Source organism: Drosophila arizonae, chromosome 4 (assembly GCF_054131065.1).
Source record: "Drosophila arizonae isolate 15081-1271.41 chromosome 4, UAZ_ARI_1.0, whole genome shotgun sequence".
NCBI classification, from domain to species: Eukaryota; Metazoa; Arthropoda; class Insecta; order Diptera; family Drosophilidae; genus Drosophila; species Drosophila arizonae.
In genome coordinates, this window is record NC_142924.1 from 3,031,462 (window position 1) to 3,050,988 (window position 19,527).

Sequence of the window (19,527 nt, forward strand, 5' to 3'; positions counted from 1 at the left end):
TGATATTTAAAGAGCAACTGTCAACAGCTTGGCACACATAAATGATTGCAAGTCTTGGTCAATATATGACGCATACGACAAGTGTGCCAGCAGCAGCAGCAGCAGCAGCAGCAGCAGTGTCAGTAAATGAACTATATAGAGACTGAAATGCACGTTACACTAACGGCAAACAACAACAGCAGCAACAAAAACAACAGATATGACAGCAACATCTACTAACGCAGAGCTTTAGCCGGCGGCCACGGCTGCGACTGCTGCTGCTGCCGCTGCTGTTGCAGTTGCTGCTCTGCTTGTATCCCGACGATTTAGCTGATTTATGTTGATTTGTGAGCGAGAAGTGCCAGAGCTGCTTGCGTGCTGCCATACCCAGCAGCAGCAGCAGCAACAACAACAGCAACAGCACCAACAAATATAGTTAGTGGGGCTTAGACAGCCATCAGAGGCCCAAAACGTTTGCTGCGTCGCTGAGGCAGGGCAGGGCAGTAGCGTGAGCTTAATGCCAACAATAACAAGGACTTACCAACAGCTACAGTTACATACAGCAGCAGCAGCAGCAGCAGCAACTACTCACTCACACCCTTTGCTCCTTACTCTCACTCATTCCCACTCCCACTTCCACTCCCACTCTCTCGCTCTTTTCTTTCGCTTAGTCTGCTGAGAGCTGAAGCGTGCAGCTGTCGGCCCGGTTTAGGCTTCGTCTTTCGTGCTTCGGCTTCGAATGGCAGCTTCGGCATTTGTTTTCTGTTACGCTTCGTCGGCTCGGCAGTCGCGCCCAGCTTCGTGCTCTACTCTAAACACTGTGCCAGTCGGTCCTGCACGAAGAGTGCTGCCAGCCTGCTGCTTCTTCTTATTTCAGTTTCTGTGTGCTGAGCGCGTCGACGCTGACGCCGGCGACGACGCCAACGTAGGCGCTGCTGCTGTTACTACTGCTGCTGCTGCTGCTGCCCGAGTCACAAGTCCGAGTCCGTGTCCGTGTCGAGTTGAGTGCAGACGTTTTGTCCTCGTGAACGCTGTGTGCAAAAAAAGAAAGAAAAAAAAAAAAGAAAAGAAAAACAGAAAAAATAAAACAGAAAAGAAAAGAAAATAGTTCAAAGCGAGCCATAGATACATTTTCCACTTCTTCTCTGGTATGGCCAAGAGCAAACACAGTTTAAATAAATGCCAACAAAAATATGCCAAATTCCGCACAATGTAACTCACTTAAATTCGATAATTTTGGATTATAACAAATATGTATAAATATATATGTATATGTATACAAAGTGTAATATATATGAACTGTGCTTCAATCTGGCGCTGGGCGAAAAAGAGGCGTAGCTGCAAAAATCGAAGCCAACTTTATGCATATTTCTTGGTGTAGAGAGCGCGTCGTGCGTTTGTGTGTATGCGTGTGTGTGTGTGTATGAGTGTGTAAGAGCATAGCACAGTAAATGTAGGCTAAAAAATTGAAACATATTTAAATTAAATGTAATATATATATTTTTGGCTCAAATTTGAATTACAAAAAAAAAATAAAAATAAAAAAAAAAACAACTTTTTTAAGTATTCATTAAAAATGTAAAAGTGTAAAAAAAAATAGCCAAGAAAATTTTAAACGTGTACGCTTGGCATATACGCACAAACACACACACACTCACACACATACGCACAACAAAAAAGAAACCCTAAATAAATACTAAGAAATGTAGGCAAAAAGGAGTCTGCTGCAGCGCGTGTGTATTTGACTGTGTGCGTGCGTTCGTGTGTGTGTGTGTGTGTGTGTGTGTGTGTGTGTGTGTGTATACGTTTCTTTGCCTGTATTAGTGGCACTCTGCATAAGTTAGGAGCATCGCACCGCGCCGTCAAATTCGTCGGCGTCTTCGTGCGCTTCGCTTTGGCAGCCGCCTTGACGCTTCAGTTCTGACAGCCTCCGCCCCATGCGTCTTGCTAACTTGGCTTTGTTTTATTTGCCAGTAAATTGTTGTTGGCTTGGCCGCTCGTTGATTAGCCTGATGAGGCAGGCCGGCCCGCATATGCTTTTAATTGCCAAAAACGTGCAGACCCACATATCAAACAGCCAGCAGACACACACACACACACAGACAGTTGGTTAGCTGTGATAAAGGAGCTCGCTTGTGCTAATGATACTGGCCCCAAAGCTTAATGGCTTAAAGTCTTAGCCAGCACCTCAAGCGCTGGCAACTGAGCCGAGAAATATATACCTATATATATACCTATATATACAGAGTATGTATATATATATGTAAGATCTATAGATATACTCGGCAGACTTTGGCAGAAACTTAACGGCAAAAGCTGTCTATAAAATCTGATTAAGTAATTTGCAAGTTGGCCATCATCAAATATGCGAGCGAGGCTCCAAAAGTTGTTGGCAGCTGTATGGGGCCATGCATATTAAAGCGCCTCGTTTTGTAGGTCATCAAATATGTAAAACTCATTAATAAACTCTCAGACAAAGGCCATAGGCTCAGCACGCAGTTTCAATGGCAGCTTACACGCACACACGCACACTGATACACATATTCATAACTGAAACTTAATTAATATGAGCTAAAGTCTTATCAGGCATAATACAGTGCAGCGCGTATGTTCATGTACGCCAATCAGTGTGTGTGTGTGGGTGTTTGTGTGTGTGTGTGTATGCTTATGTAATTTATTTGGCAAGGCAAAAAGGCTTAGCTCCTCGCATGCCTTTTTAACAAGTTGAAACAACAGGCAAAACAGCCATGGCAACAATACAGCGCACACTAACACTCACACACACACACATACACACATTCGTGCACAATCGCATACAAAACAACAATATTTAAGCGTCTGGCACAAATTTGAAATGCTTTGCCACAAAATGCAATCAAAGCAAACGGTGAAGGCGAAATTTTTGGAAAGCAAAAACCACGCACACGCAAGCATAGACATACAGCCACACGCACACACACTCACTCACATACTAAACAAAACCAATTAACGAGATATGTGCAAATGTATAAAAAGGCACGAGAATTTAGGGGGAGAAAAAATAACATATTACAATGAGGAGGCGCCGGAAGAAGCCTAAGCGGCATACAAATCAAATGCGCTTAGAGAGAAAAAAAGCTAAAATTAAAAAAGAAAACACCCACACACACACATCCGTACATACATACATATAGCAATACAAAGGACCTACGCGCACTCACACACACACACACACACATGCAGCTGGCTGGTGGCAGGAGCCAAGTAGCAAGCGTTTATGCTAAACAGAGTGTAACTGCCGGGGTTGCCTGTTTGCCAGTGACATTTCTGCAAAAAGCCAAGTCCAAAAGGGAACAAAAACATGGCCCAAAGCACAGTCAAACAGACCGACAGACAGACAGCCACAGAGAGATGTCGAGAGGCAGAGTCAGAGGCTGAGCGTGAGCTGAAGAGCCTCTGCCTTTGCAGACTTAGCATACTTACAGGAGCGCGCTCTCTCTCGCTCGCTCGCTCTCTCTCTCTCTCTCTCGGTGTGAAGCAGGCTCAAGCTATTTTTGGCTTCAACGAACTCTCTCTCTCTCTCTCTGCGGGCTGTGCTCTCTCTCGGCCAACTGGCACTAACCAACTGTCAACGGGTCTGGCCCGATTGCCAACGCGGCCAAACGCCATTCAAACGCGCAGCTGAGAAAATGTAACGGACGCAAGCAGCCAGCAAAAATATAAATAGTATATATATACATATATATTTGCATATATCTATATGTCTATCTATATGTGTACAGTACATATATATGTATATATCTACGGAAGACGAAAGCTGAACAAGCAGAAGAAGTGGCAAAAACCAAACAAAATTACAAGTATACAAAAGAGCTAACGCATCTGTGTGTGTGTGCGTGTGTGTGTGTGTGTGTGTATGTGTGCGTGAGCGAGTGCGTATGTGTGTCAGTATAACTGTGCTGTTGATATGTGTCTGTGTGTCAGTATACTAATACGCATGCATAGATTGAATGCTAAATTTGCAAGGCTTTAGAAATTTGAAATGGAAAGCAAACTAAGAGCACAAGCTAGACAGATTCATATATGTATAGACCTATATATATATATATATATTTATTTATACATTTTGTAATTAACTGATATTGCTAAAATTGAAAATTATTATTAAAAATATATTCTAATACTGAAAAATTCAAAATTCCAAAAGAATGTAATGCAATATTTTAAAAGTGCAACAAAACTGTGAACTCAGATCAACACACTAAGCTGAACCTGTAAAGACAGAAAGTGACTAATTGGAATATATAAAAAAAATATTTGAAAAAATTAACTAAATAAATAAATTGACAAAAATTAATTCTAAAAGAAATAACAAGAAATAAAAATAAATCATAGAAATATGTATTTATTATATGAAGTTATATATACAAAATAAATATATAAAAAATATATATATATACAAGCAAAAAAAAAAATTTAAGCTAAATTAAAAGGAAAGTAAAATAAAGTAGAAGCATTAAAAAATATATATATATTTCAAAATAATCATAATAATATAAAAAATAAATTAATTAAAATAATAAATTAAAAATAATGCTCACTAAAAAAAAAAAAATTAATTAATTAAAATGAAAACACCTAAATTACAAATAAACAATCTTGAAAAAGTTTCGAAAATTCAAAAATAAAAATACAAACTTGAGTTAATATTTTTCTATCATGCAAAATATACACTAAATGAAATCGGCAGCTAACTAAATTTTAAATTCGGAATTCGTTAACCAAAATCACAAAACAAACATGTTTTTTTAAATATTTCAGTGTTGAACTATTAGAAACTTAACAAAAGAAATCAAACAATAAGGAAAGACACACAACTTAATTGGAAACATAAATCGTAGTAAAAATGTCAAAGGCTAAAGCTAAAGGCAAATTAAATACACGAACAATTCCCAAACCCAAGCACCTAAAATGAGAGAATTCAACTGCAACAACAGCAACATCAGCAGCAACAACAACAATAACAACAACAGCGGCAGCAGGCGCTGCTTAAAGGTCGAGGACAATAAAGGTGCAGTGCGAATATAGCAATAAGCAGGACACTTAACCAAAACAAACCACAAAGGCTATGGAATGGAGCACCTATTTGGATGACGAATTGAAAGAGCGACAAAGCGACAGAAATAGAAAAATGAACAGCATACTGAGCTAGAGTCGAGTCAACGCAGCAGCCGCAAAACGAATGAGAGAGAGCAGAGCGAGGGCTAACACGAGGCAATTGGCAATTGATGTGGCCGCGGACAACAACAACAACAACAGCAACAGTAACAGCAACAGGAACAACAACAAGGCAACGGAGCAGAGAGACAACAAACGAGGAGACGGCACAACAACAACAACAACATCAGCATCAGCATCAACAGGAGACAATCGCTGGTATAGTGTCTCATGCCAGTCGTCGTCTGCAGCGGCACACGCCCAGCGCAGTTGAGCTCGAATCGATCTCCGATTCAGTGCTGCTCTGTCAGCAATTGATGCTATTCGTTTTGGCATTGTTCTGGTTGAGCTACGCCTGGACAGCGCGCAGTCAAACGATATCGCATTGGCAGCGCATGTATTGAGACATTAACTAACACACGCACACACACAGAGACACGCTCACACAAAGACACACACACACACACCCACACACACATACACAGCTACTAACGCATGCACTGATGTACTGACTGAATGCCTCGCTGCCTAAACATACAACAACAACAACTAAATCACTGACTGAGCGACAGGAAATTAGAATTGGATAAGCAAAGAAGCTATACAACTGAACGAAGACAAAGAAGAGGAAGAAGAAGAAGAAGCAGAGATCATTACTTAACTAAATACTGCAACTGTAACTGTAAAACATCAACTAATACTTACTTTATACCAACAACAACAACAACAACAAATTACATTGTTAATGCCACGCTAAAGCAACAAAAACAAAAACCAAACGAAAAAATTTTTAACTAAGCAATAATACGCACCCTCGAATAAAACCCTTCCAAGTCAAAAGTAAACCCTTTTGACTTTTGCCACGCACCACAACAGCAACAACAACTAATTGCACCACCATGAGTGTTTCAGCAATGGATAAATTAACTATACTAACGCCCCGCACCCGGACGCCCCTGCTAACAATTTGGCTAGCCATAAATATGGCGCTAATCGTACAGGAGACGGGCCCCAAACGGAGCACCACAGTGCAATCTGCGTAAGTTATGCAAATTGATTGATTGATTGACCAACTGAATAGATGTAAGCCTTATGTAATTGGGAATGGTCTAATATCTTAGTTCTCATGAGTCCACTAAAAAAGTAAAAGCTGATTGACTGATTGCTAGACTAAATATGCATCGAATGCATTATATATCTTTAGTATGTGAATCAATTGAATATCAAAAAGAAATGTTTTTATAGAGTACACAGTCGATTGCATATGTAATCTTTCTGTATAGGAAAATTCCCGCATGTGGATAATAATAAATATCGTTTAATAGGAATAAAAACAGAGCATAGATTAATTACTATAAAGACACATATATATATTGATTGATATCACTGAGCAATATAATACAAATTTTTCCGATTATCCGATTGATATATCAGCACATTGACTTTTTGACACCCCCTAAATGAAAATACATTTGCCTAAGAGCCAAGCGCAAGTGTTGATTGAAACAATTAGTTGATTATTTGATTTACATGGTTAGGCTGATACTTTGAAACTCTTGTTGTCATTCCAATCAGAATAGATATAATTAATGAAGTTCACATAAACAAGTTATTCAATTTGTGGTAGAATGAGAAAGTTCAATAGTTGTTTGAATGATTGACTTTGTGTAATTAAAACAAAACTTTGAGATAATAGTTAGTTAGAGATAATAGTTAGCATAGTTTGATATACTTCCAAGTGCATAAAAAGGATTACTGAAGGGTAAATGGAGATAATAGTTAGTACCGATGCTATGATATACTTCGAAGTGCTTAAAACAGATTTTTCAAGACTTTCATTTCATATTCCAGTCTACTTGGCTTAGAGATTGAGATAGTAATAGAGAGATATCATATGGATAGAGTGCTAAGAAGTTACTATGAAAACCTGGATACTTATGATCAGTTTATGTTGAGATTATGTAAATATATTAGATACACAGATATAGTTACACCATATATAATAATTAAACATATAGTATTCATATAAAAATCAATATTTTTCTCACTCAACCTATCCAAAATGAATTGCTGAATAAAAAAAAAGCGCTTAAGCTCAATATTTTAATAACAATAAATTTTATTGTAGCGACAGTTTGCTGCAATGCACAACTGCAGCAAGTGCTGTGTGTGTTTGAGTGTCTGTGTGTATGTGTGTGTGTGTGTGTGTGTGTGTCGCAATGGAGTCATAGTTCATGCTAATTTATGATTATACAAAATTAGTTGACTGCGGCTGGCTCTGGCGCTGCCACTGAAAAATGTTCAGCGTGGCTAATTAGGCGCAATGACAGCTTGTTTTCGACCAGGTCAACAGTAAATGCTACAGTAAATACTGCTACAGTGAGGACGCGTTTTGCTTTTTTTTTTACTTTCGAAATAAATGTTAGCAATTTATTAAGCTCGCATTTGCATGCGGCCCAAGGGCCATTAAAAAGCGACGCAGGCTTAAAAATGACAACTGGCTGGCGCAGCACTCGTAATTACCAACTGGCTAGGTACAGGGTAGAGGGGAGCGCGAAGGGCTGTCACATACCTCTTACATATTAAAGAGAAAGGTAGTTTGTTTGGCTTTCGAGAGGTGCATGCGACATATTTGATTAGCGGGCCAAAAGAAATGTCCACAATTGTGGCATTTGGCAATGTTTTGCTTTTCCTTTTCGGGTTAACGTTCATTAGGCCATATTTACGTGCAGTGGAAAAAGAGAATGACAGAGGTTGAGGTAGTGTAGACACACACAAACACACACACACACACATAACATTTGCATAAGCCGCCCAAAGCAGGCAATTGAAGTAAATCAAATGGCTGGGCCCAAAGTCTCTGAGGCGACTGCCACTAACTAGAGCTGAGACATACAAATGCACGTTTAAGGGCTGAGCCGATCGCGTGTAGTGCCTATCCAGCTGGGCGGGGCAGGCAGAGGCAGAGATGGGGCCGCGAATGTCGTGGAAATGTGGCAAGTGGCACGATTTTCAGCACAGTTGGCTGCTTATTTGGGCCAGGCGGCATTGGAGTTGACTTTACGCCACTTTTTCATGCAACATTGCACAGCCAACACACATCCAGCACATGCAGCACAGCAAATGATAGCCTTGCTTGTACACACACACGCACACACACACACACACACACATACACGGAGTAAGTTGCCGCCAAGAAAGGTTAAAGGCCAAAGCAACACATCGACACAATTTGTGCGAGCACAAAAAAAATGAAATCAAAGAGGAAAAAAAGTGCGACGCCTGCTGCTGTTCACTTTAGACCCAACAACTTCCTGCCTGGCTGGAGACTGGACACGGCTGGCACTAGCTGCTGCTGCTGCTGCTGCTCCTGCTCCTGATTCTCCTCTCCTTCTCCTTCTTCTATCGCCCGCTGTGCCCTGTTGTGCGGCACTTGCCACACAAGTGCGCACTTCACTTGGAATTTATTGATGGCAGATAATGCCGAAGTGCCACCGACAAAGCAACACCGCCCAACTGACGACAGCAGCAGCAATGTGTATTGGTAGTGCGTGTGTGTGTGTGTGTTTGTGTGTTTGTGTGTGCCAAGCTGCATCGTTCAGCAGCATGAAAGTAGATTGTTTTGATAGGGCTTGGCCGACTCGCAAATGCACTAAAAATAGATGTGAGCGGAAGAGTTAGGGTCTGAAATATACTTGATTTAATGTGAAAAATGTTGACATTTATCTATTTTATTATTATTAAATTTTATATTTTTAAGAATATGAAATATAAAATAAATTTAAAAAAAAATAAAAAATAATATAATAATTTATAGAAAATTAAGAATATTAATATTAACAAAAAACTCAACAACGAATAATGTTGAATGTAATTTATTTATTAAATTACCTATAACTTTTATACGTCATCTTGAATTTGGAAACTACGCCGTAAATTCTGATCCAATTTTTAAGCAAGTTTTCCTCATTTTCCCGTTACACATTCGATAACCTTGGACCCATGCCCTATGCAAGTGTATTTGCAAAAAAAAATATCCTGCCCGAGACGCTGCCAGCAGCTGGGACAACAGCTCGCCGTCGAGTGCCATTGAGCGTAAATTGTTGTTCCTTCACATTTTGAGGATGATTGAGAATATCCACAAAGGGTCTGGCCACAGACAGAATAGAGAATGATGACGCAGGGGGCGAAAGGGGCTAGCTAGCTAGCTGGGTCGCTGTTCGGCCAGCCTTTGCCATTTTCAATGCGCTTTTCAAATATTTAATAAAGCCCAGACACGGCAGCAGGCGGCATTGGCCCCAGCCGTTTCATTCCTCAATTGTATCTCGTAATGCAATTCGCTCAGCAACATTTTTGCCTTTTCTTTTCCAATATACTTGCCAGCCTTAGCCTGGTTGCTAGACTCTTTTTGCGGGCTTCTGCTGTCTGTTGATGTTCATTTTGAAAATGTCAAGGACTTGTCAGACTAATGCAGTTTTTTTATGCATTTCCCCTCACATTTAGCTGTTGAATCAATTGAATTTGAAATTTGATTTCATCAAAACACAATCTAATGCGATGCTTAAGCATATCCCATAAGTGATGTAAGTGAGAGTAAAGTGAGAAATTTTCTCTTATGGGGTATATATTATATAGCTATGTCTATGCAGACTGTCTTTGGCTATATATACATATGATTAAAAAGAATCATTTATAATGATTTAAAAAAATATATCAGTTCATTTTCCCTTCAATTCTTTTCTCCAATTGTGTCCTCAATTTCGAGCATATTTCTAATCCCTCAAATATGTTTCTCTTTATTCGATTCAATAATGTTGTCACACCCACACAAAAATCTAGCTTTTATGCTGTTTGTGTGTGTGTTTGCGTGGGCGTGGTCAGCTGCTAACATGTTTATCCGGCCATTTTTCCTGTGCTCTCATGCTCCAAGCATCAGCTTTCGCTTCTGAAATATGTTTATTTTTAGGAAACGTCAGGCATCAAGTTATCACTTTATTAAAAAACGCTTAGTCACATGATGGGTTTCACAATTGCCGCGTAAAAGTCCCGAGTCACACACCCACACACACATACACACGGAGAGAAAGTCGTTTTACTGCGTAAAATAAAGGCCTTTGCCAAGTTGTGCTTATCTTGAAGCTGGCAATGCCAGCTAGACTTTTGTCTGACATGGGTGTCCCGGATTTGGAGAGCGAGAGAGTGAGCAGGAGAGAAAGAGAGAGGAAGAGAGAATGTGGTTCTAGCTGAGTGGCAGCAAGATAATGTTTTGCTAGCTGCTTTTTCATTTTCATTTTCATTTTTTTTTTTTTTTTTTTTTTTTTTTTTTGCTTTTGCTTCGCATTTCCGTTTTGTTTTAACATAACACTTGAATTTATGCAATGGCGCGTGTCCAACGCAACGTATACGTAATGGCCCAACGCTAAAAGTGCCACTAAAAACGACAATGACAACGGCAACGGCAATGGCAACAGCAACAGCAACAATCACAACAACAACAGCAACGGCAACAAACAATAACAAAGATATTTCTTACATTTTCATTTGCTGCCGAGCAACATAAGTTACGCAGGGGCGTTGCCACACACACACACACACCAGCACACTGTCACACACACACACACACAGAGGTACAAAGGCAAGCATTCAATGTGAGCAGCAACGCTACAGATAAGACAACAAAACAACTGTGGCCAGCGATAATATGGCGGATGGTGTTGGCATAACACTTGGCGACACGTTTTGGGCTTGGACCTAGCACTCGCTGCTGCGCATGACATTTTATTGTTGTTGTTGTTGTTGCTGCGGCTGTTACAACTTTTATTGTGCTGCTGCTGCTGCTGCTGCTGCTTGAAACTTGTGCAAGCCACTTTGCAATTTTGTGTGTTACTGAAAGGAGCAGAGAAAAAAGCATTGCCTACTTATGCGCGCAGTGCGCCTGCACAATGGGCCAAATAAGCACTTCTGGTGTTCAAAAATGTATGGCTGAAAATGGAAGTTTGTAGCGAAGTTTTAAGAGTTTTCACCAACATTCTCTAGCTGAAACTTAAATAAAATATTTTATTTTGCATTAACTTTTCGGAAAGTTTCAGCATTAGAATTTCCAATTAGAACTTTTATTTTGCTCGAAAAGTTGTTTTATTTCTATTAGCATTATATGCATTCACATTATGTCTTAGGTGTAATAAACATATTTATGCAGCAGTAAATATAACTTTTTATTAGTTCATGCACTTGCAGCAATTGCCTCAGGAAATATGTATATTACAATAAAAATATAATTTATGAACTGGGCCACACCCACGGCAGATTATTTTATACATATTAATCAAGTTATTATATCACAAATTATATTTGAAGGAAATTGAGGCTTTGCTTTGTGTATATATAAATATTTTTATACATTTTGCATACCCTGTAACATATGAGAATCTTTTATCAAACGCTCATGATAGACGAATTATCATGCTCTTGCTTTACAAATCAACATTGAGTCTATAAACAAATACTTTGCTTGAAGTGCATATATTGTATACCCTGTAGTCTAAAAGTGTTGGGCATTAGCATTTTTGACAGTTATTGCGAAGACTGTGAAACAACGGTTTCAAAATTATGAAACAAATCTATGAACATTATTTCATCTACATTTAAATCGTCTGCTCTAAATCAAATACCCTGTAATTTCTTGAAAGGAGTTGAGCACTTTTTCTGGCCATCATTCGAAATTTAAAATATATAATTTATATTTTTAGTAATATATAATAATAAAATATATATTTATATCATCTATGCCATTATTAAATACAGGGCAACTGCTAGTTCATCACTTTCGTTGGCTAAGCAGCTAGTAAAGCCTTACAATAAGATAACAAACAGTCAATTCAACTTGTGTGCTTGCTACATGTCTCAATAGGCAAATATTTGGACGCTGCTTGAATATTTTCGAGTGCACTCAATAGCCAAGTAATCCACAGAGACACACACATATGTACACACACACTCACACAGTTATTTACACATGTCTCCCCCTTGTGTTTGCATTGTGGCGGCTGTCCTCGCGCAGCTGCATAAATAAGTTGATAAAATGTGGCATTATAATTAGTTCAGCTCATTTGCATATGACGTATACGACATGCTGTATACGGCCGGCCACGCCCCAATACTGCTTGCCTAGCAATTGCCAGCGCAGAGCGCTGTCAGATTAAACATTTTCGCTGTCCTCTTCTGCAGCCGCCGTCTGACATGCTTTATGTACAAATATTGTAATAGGCGCAATAACAAATATTGCGCATACGCAGCGGTGTAGGCGCGTATGAAGTGCTGCCATCTTAAACTCAAATCAAATAGCAATCAAAACTTTTTCATTATCCAAAAGGCAAAACCGCATATCAACTGTTGGCAGCCCATCAACTGAAACAACAACAACAACGACAACAAGTGTAGGAGCTAGAAGCTTGCCTTTTTATTGTATACTCATCTATGTGCGTATATGTCTATGTCTGTATATGTGTGTGTGTATTTATAAATAGGCTGCCATTTTTTTTTTTTTTTTTTTTTTTCATTTTGCGGCGGCTTTTGGCTTAATGCGTATACATAAAAGAGACTCAAAGCGAGAGAGAGAGAAAGGCCGAATGAGAGTAAGAGCGAGCGAGCGAGCGAGAGAGAGAGAGAGAGAGTTAGAGAGCGTGTGCGCTCAGTCGAGACTGCCTTGATTACAGCTTACAGCTGCTTGCTAAATTAAAAGCAATTCAGCTCTAATAATAATTGAATCAAAATTTATATGAAAATTTTCAAAATGTGACAAAAGGAAAACGAAAAGCGAACAACGAAAAACGAAGCATTTTCTTGAACTGCGCGCGCGCACAAAGCAACTCATATTGGGTGTTTATTTACAGGCGTAACTTTTATTAAATTGTGATTTCACTCACGCACACACAAGAGCGGCAGGCATACACACACACACATACACTCGAGCAAGACAGTTAAAATGCCAACAAACGCGCTTTAATAGCACAGTTTAGCGCAGAATAGACGCAAATAAACAGAGTCACGCCAGGGACTTGCCATAAATAATACACACAAGCACACACACACTCACATACAGTACATATATGTGCACTCACATAAATAAATATATAAAATATATACATATATATATATATATATGTACATATATGTTTATGTGGCCCGTTTGACTGTTTGACTTTGCGTGGGTGTGTGCACTTGGTACCAAATAAAGTAAATGTAGCACAAAAGCACGCACACACACATGCATACATGTAAACATACATGCAGGCAGAAATACACTCACACACAGACACATGTACCTGCAGCAGCCTTTTCCATTTCATCCGTTTTTATACCCTGTAGCCATAAAATGTCTAGCAACGCAAGGCCTTAATAAAGTTGTATAAATGTTGATTACAGCCAAGAGCTCTGGCAGCTAGCAGCCTATAGAACAAATAACATATATGTATACATACATTATATGTCCTTATTTATATATCTTTTACAATATGCTTAAATAAATGCATATAGAAAATTTGTTATGTGAAGCACTTTTCTAATATACTGTATGTATGTTATGTACTCTGGATGTATGTGAAATAAAACATGACTGAGATATATATACAAATGAATAGACTGTATTCAAGTAACGACGGGACAAATGAATATCGGATTTGAAGATAATGTCTCGTAATAAATATAAAAGAAATCAAGGAGACAATGGAAGATGGGTTAAGATTTGCTAAAGAAGTTCTCGTCTTTTTATTTGCATTTCTCTTGGCTTTTATCTCACACTCCCTCTCTCTATCTCTCTCGCTCTCTCAGTCTATCTCTTTATCTCACTCATAGTCACTCTCTCTCTCTCACACACACAGCCCGTCTCTTTCTCTTGTTCTCTTTCTCATTATTTCTCACCTTTGGGTGTTTGATTCTTTTTCTAGAGTTTTCGGGCTATGTCTCAGATCTTAAAAAGAAATTCCTCCATTTTCTGTAGGATTACATCAATGTATATTTATAAAATGTTTCCTCACTTTTTATTACAGATTTTTCCAATTTTACTCCAAACATTACTTAAAATTGGACTATTTATTTTACTATAAAATTTTATTCTTCTTCTTTGTCTTTAATATAGAACTGGCGGCGGCAGCATGTTGGGTGATGTAAACATATCCGCTATACTCGACTCCTTTAGTGTTAGTTACGACAAAAGAGTAAGACCCAATTATGGTGGTAAGTACGAACAAATGAACCATTTAAAATATAAATAAATATATTAATATATGAAGAACAACTAGACAACACTATAAAAAAAAAAAAATATAGGCTAAACGCGGCTTGAATGCGAGGGGGCACCAACTCTATATATCAACAACAACCAAATATTTATAATGTAGCAAAGGCCGTTGCCTCATCATATATCTAGTTTTCTTTTAACTGACTAGCGTTATATACATATATATATTCCATATAAAACAATATATATCAGTATATATATATATACCTATATAATCATGCCGTGTTTCAGGACCTCCTGTCGAAGTCGGAGTCACCATGTATGTGCTATCAATCAGCTCGCTCTCAGAAGTGAAAATGGTACAAACTAAATGAAACTTTGTACCTTAAAATAATTTTTTTGTAACGTTAAGCGCTCTCTCTCTTTCTCTATGTATATCTCTCTGTCTCTCTCTCTAACTCGCTCGCATAATCTCTGTCTCTGTTGTTGGAATTATTTCTGTTTTCATGATTTTTTTATTGTATTTCGATTTCACTTTACTTTAGTATTTGAATTCTCAATAAACACTGCTTCAGTTATATAACAACACACACACATACAAATATATATATAAATAAATATTTATTAATAAACACTTGTTTTTGTTTCTGAAACACGAGTTCGTAGTACAATTTGTATAAAAGTAATTTTCTTCGTTTGTGTTTTCTTCTGGCTTTAATTATCAGTTTTTTAGCTCTTCTGTTTCTTTCAATTATGATTTAGCTTATCTTAATTTGAACTTCTTGTAGGTTTCTCGCCAGTTAGTGCTGACTCCTCTTAGGTTCAAACTGTTCGAATAATAGGTACCGAAAGTGAGGCAACCAGAAAAGAAACGAAATCTTGAAGTTGATCTTGAACTTGTTTATTTTAGAACTAACTACAAAACTAAACTTAAGATTGGCAATGCTTTTTTCCTAATATACGACTCTCACGCTTTTACTTAGTGTGTAAAACGAGATTCACTCTCACTCTCTCTGTCTCTCTCTGTGTCAATTTTGTTCTGTAATTGGTTACGAGCACAATTAAACAAGCTTTCCTTACCCTAATTACCTAATTAATCCAATCACACAACAATCTAGAGATTCATCCAACACTCACAATTCCAAAAAGAAAAAAATCAAAGTTAACTTTCGTTTAGCCATTTCATTGTGGATTTTTTGTTCGTCTCCTTCTACTTCCTGATTTTTAATGAGCTCTCTGTCTCCCACACCCCGAAACCACTCACTCACGCATATCATACAAGGCTTTAAGATACAAATTCTCTTAACTTGCAGCTGCCAACAATTCTGAGCCACTCAAAGCTTTTTCAAATGGTGTGTTTAACCGCTTTCACAGCAAACGATAAATTATAAATAATTTTAGAAAATGAAACTATTGTTTTTTCATTACGCTAGCGTTTATAGCTTTAATAGAGCTGTGCAAAAACATGACAAAAAAAAAAAAAATACTTAGAAAAAAACTCGAATAGTTGATTTGGTTTTCATTCGGCGCGTGCAATAAGACAAAAGCAAAACCTCAAGCACAACCAAATAAAAAATAGAAAAACGCGCACAACTGTACTTTATAAACTTAATTTTGCCTGTAAAAATTAAAAATAATAATAATAGTGTGAGAAAAACAAAATATTATATAGAGATAAGGACATTAAAGAGCTGACAGTGCTAGCAAAAAGTCTGCTGCCTGTCTGCATTCCTTCATGGTGTGTGTGTAAGATTCATACAATAATTTTTTGGTTACACTAACAACTACAACAACAACAAAACGACAACAACAAGAACCACAACAACAGCGACAGTCAAACACAAAAATAGCAAGAAAAAAAAAAGAAAATACCTCAATCGTCAATGTGTGTGTGTATATGTTGCAGGTCCCCCTGTGGAGGTCGGCGTCACAATGTATGTGCTCAGTATCAGTTCGGTTTCGGAAGTTCTCATGGTACATACCAACCAAATATAATTTAAAAAAAAAAAAAAAAAAAAAAAAAAAAAAAAAAAAAAACATCATTATCAACAACAAAATATATATATAAAAGAAAAAATAGAAAATCAAATTTTCTGTTTTCTTTCAAAACAAAAAAAAAAGAAATCATATGTCTTCCTAATTTAACTCTCAACCAAAAATCTGTACTTCTTATCTCTCTCTGTCATACTCTCCTATTCTCTCTCTCTCTCTCTCTCTGTCTCTCTCACTCTCTCTCTCTGTCCTTTTTGCCTTTACTCTCGCTTAACACACATTTTGTGTCCACAATTTATTCATAGTTCATTTCGCTTGATTTTAATTTCATATTATCGACTCATTTTTCATTTAAAAACATTGAAAGCAAATTGCAATTTTCCAAATGCATATATAGTCATTATACAAAAATATTTAAACTTTATTTTAAATATATATATATATATAAACATATATTCTAAAAAACAAAATTTTTAACAATTAAATGTTGTGTTCATAATTGTTTTTTTGCAATGCCATTCAAATTTGTCCTTGAGCCAAAATAAAGTACAAATCAAAGAACTCATATAACTTATTTTCAATTGGAATTTCATAGGCAATCGAGATAATCTATCTAAGTTTCAATCTTTTGCTACATTACTCTTTGCCTCGTGTTCTACTCTATGCTTTAAATCTGATAGCTTAAATTTAAAAATAAAGCCATATTTAAAATTTTTATTTTGAACATAACTTGCTCGACTCCTCATCTTAGTTTTTTTTTTTTTTTTTTTTTTTTTTTATTGCATCCCACACTAATTGGATAATCTTCATTAATTTTCTGTGCAAATGCTATTCTATTCAAAGGCTTTAAGCTACAAAATTTGTCCACTAATCGTACTTTATTATGGCCAATGGCAAACGATAATCACAGCAGTCCCCACAGACAAAAGGCTGCGCGCATGCGTTTTTGTTAAAAAAAAAATATTTATGAAAATATGAATGAATATGAATCATGTATGTCATATAGCATACTCGTACAATATATACATATATTCAACTCAATGTCATATGTGATATACATATATATATTCAACTACTCAATATAGCAAAACGTATATAAGTGTTCAAGATACTTCTGTGTTTAATTTTTAACATTTTCGACAGGTCAACTGAGCGCTACAGCAAAAAGACAAAAATAAATAAATTAAATTAATTCATATTTTGCTTATTCTTTCGAAAATTAATCAATTTTTTAGAGATTTTCGTTCAGCAGCCAAAGACTTAAAAAGACTTAAAAGATACAGACAATTGGATAAACACAAGTTTCTGTTCTAATTCCTTTAATACTCCACTTAATAAAGTAAACATCATGAAAGTTCTGCATTTGACTATATTATAGTTTTCTTCCCCCACGATTTTTCTAACGATTGGATAAATTGGCTCGAAATTTAGCTAAATATATATATAACACTTGCTAACAAACACTTCACTTGAAATGAGGTCGCTAGAGAATAGCATTCGATTGGCCCCCACCCAAGTAAGAAAACAAATAAAAACTAAAAAGTAAAATACTTTTGCGAGCAATGCCAAAACCCATATATGTATAAATATATGTGTGAAATCAGATACACCGTACTTAAGCACCCTCAATACGATACACATACTAACTGCACCGTTACCGGAGCGCACAATGCTGGGCGAATTGACACGTGCACTGTCTTTTTCTGGTTTTATTTGCTGGGCTTTGGCATCCAGTCAATAGCAATCAATTTATGTGAAATAAACGTGGTTAACATAACAGCAACATGTACACGAGATCGGGGCAACGCAAACACAAAACACGGCACACGAAACAATACCCAGCCGCCTCATGCCAACAGCAATAACAACAAAAACGACAACAATTTTGTAGTTTCTGTCATGCATACACCTTAACAGCAAAACTAAAACACGCGCATAAACATACTATTATATAACTTTATTTCATTTATAAGTTTACACTTTCTATATCGTTGAAAAGAGAAACACACACACTCATAAAACGAATAAAATGGGTATCTGAAAGATTGTTCAAAATAAAACGAATAGAAACAAGCCAAAAATTTAAGCAAGTGATACTAGTCGGAGCTTGAGAAGCAAATGTGGTTTCAAATATAGGATGGAATGGAGATATACAATAGGTGCCAATACATAGATATTTATGCTGATACAGATACAGATACAGATACAGATACAGATACAGATACAGATACAGATACAGATACAGATACAGATACAGATACAGATACAGATACAGATACAGATACAGATACAGATACAGATACAGATACAGATACAGATACAGATACAGATACAGATACAGATAGATTCAATACGACAGATAAATAGGATATAAATATATAATTATATTAAAGGTACCTTGACTATATGAATATAATATATAATTTATGATTTTGCCTAGAGTGGAACCTGTATATATAAATATATATAGCATATGAACACCTATATATATAACTGTCTGAACAGCCCTTTCTTATTTTTTGCTGTTCACCTTTGTTCAAGTTTTGTTTTTGGCGTGCCTGTACCGAGTGGAAACCAAATCTGCTAGAGTTGAACTTAAGCCTGAAACGTAGATTAAATAATTTATAAAAGGCGTTGAGAATTGCATAAATTATGTCACGAGTGCCTCGGGCGATTCTGTGATCAAGTTAATACATACGATAAAAGTACCTAAAAGTACCTTAGCTATGCGATTTCTTACAAATATCACTTGCATCTAAAAAATTTATATTTAATTTTGTTGATTTTATTATTTGAAGAGTACGGAAAACGATTTGTGTGAAGTCCAATCCTATAGCAACCAACATACACAATACACATACAAATGTTTAAACACCTATTGACTGTACCATAACAAAAATAATTCCTAAGCTCCCAAACCTCGCCTTGCCTAGCTCCAGTACCGCTTCCTTAAGTAAATATAACTATATAGAACGCTTTAGCTTTATGGCACTGCCAACAGCCGCAGCAGCAGGACAACAAAGAGCCAAGCCAAGACAAGCCAACCCAAGCTAGCAAAAGTTAAGATCTCTCTCTCTCTCTCGCTCTTTGTCTCTCTATCTCTAACTCTTTAGCCATCTTTC

General features: G+C 37.0%; 1 protein-coding gene across 12 annotated transcripts in view; it reads left to right on the forward strand.

Annotated features, from left to right (window-relative positions):
* Positions 1 to 927: 927 nt before the first annotated feature.
* Positions 928 to 19,527, forward strand: part of Rdl (Resistant to dieldrin) — a 37,914-nt gene continuing 19,314 nt past the window's right edge. For 3 of the 12 annotated variants that reach the window (XM_089468315.1, XM_089468322.1, XM_089468323.1), the window contains exons 1-4: positions 929 to 1,127; positions 4,780 to 6,214; positions 14,312 to 14,409; positions 14,705 to 14,772. In XM_089468315.1, the coding sequence (XP_089324441.1) occupies positions 6,075 to 6,214; positions 14,312 to 14,409; positions 14,705 to 14,772 (306 nt within the window). In that variant the 5' untranslated portion in view covers positions 929 to 1,127; positions 4,780 to 6,074. Of the gene's footprint in view, positions 1,192 to 1,239; positions 3,819 to 4,708; positions 6,215 to 14,311; positions 14,410 to 14,704; positions 14,773 to 16,319; positions 16,388 to 19,527 lie in introns of those variants that run through there. The other 9 variants (XM_018007459.2, XM_018007465.2, XM_089468316.1 and 6 more) reach the window with 8 other exon arrangements.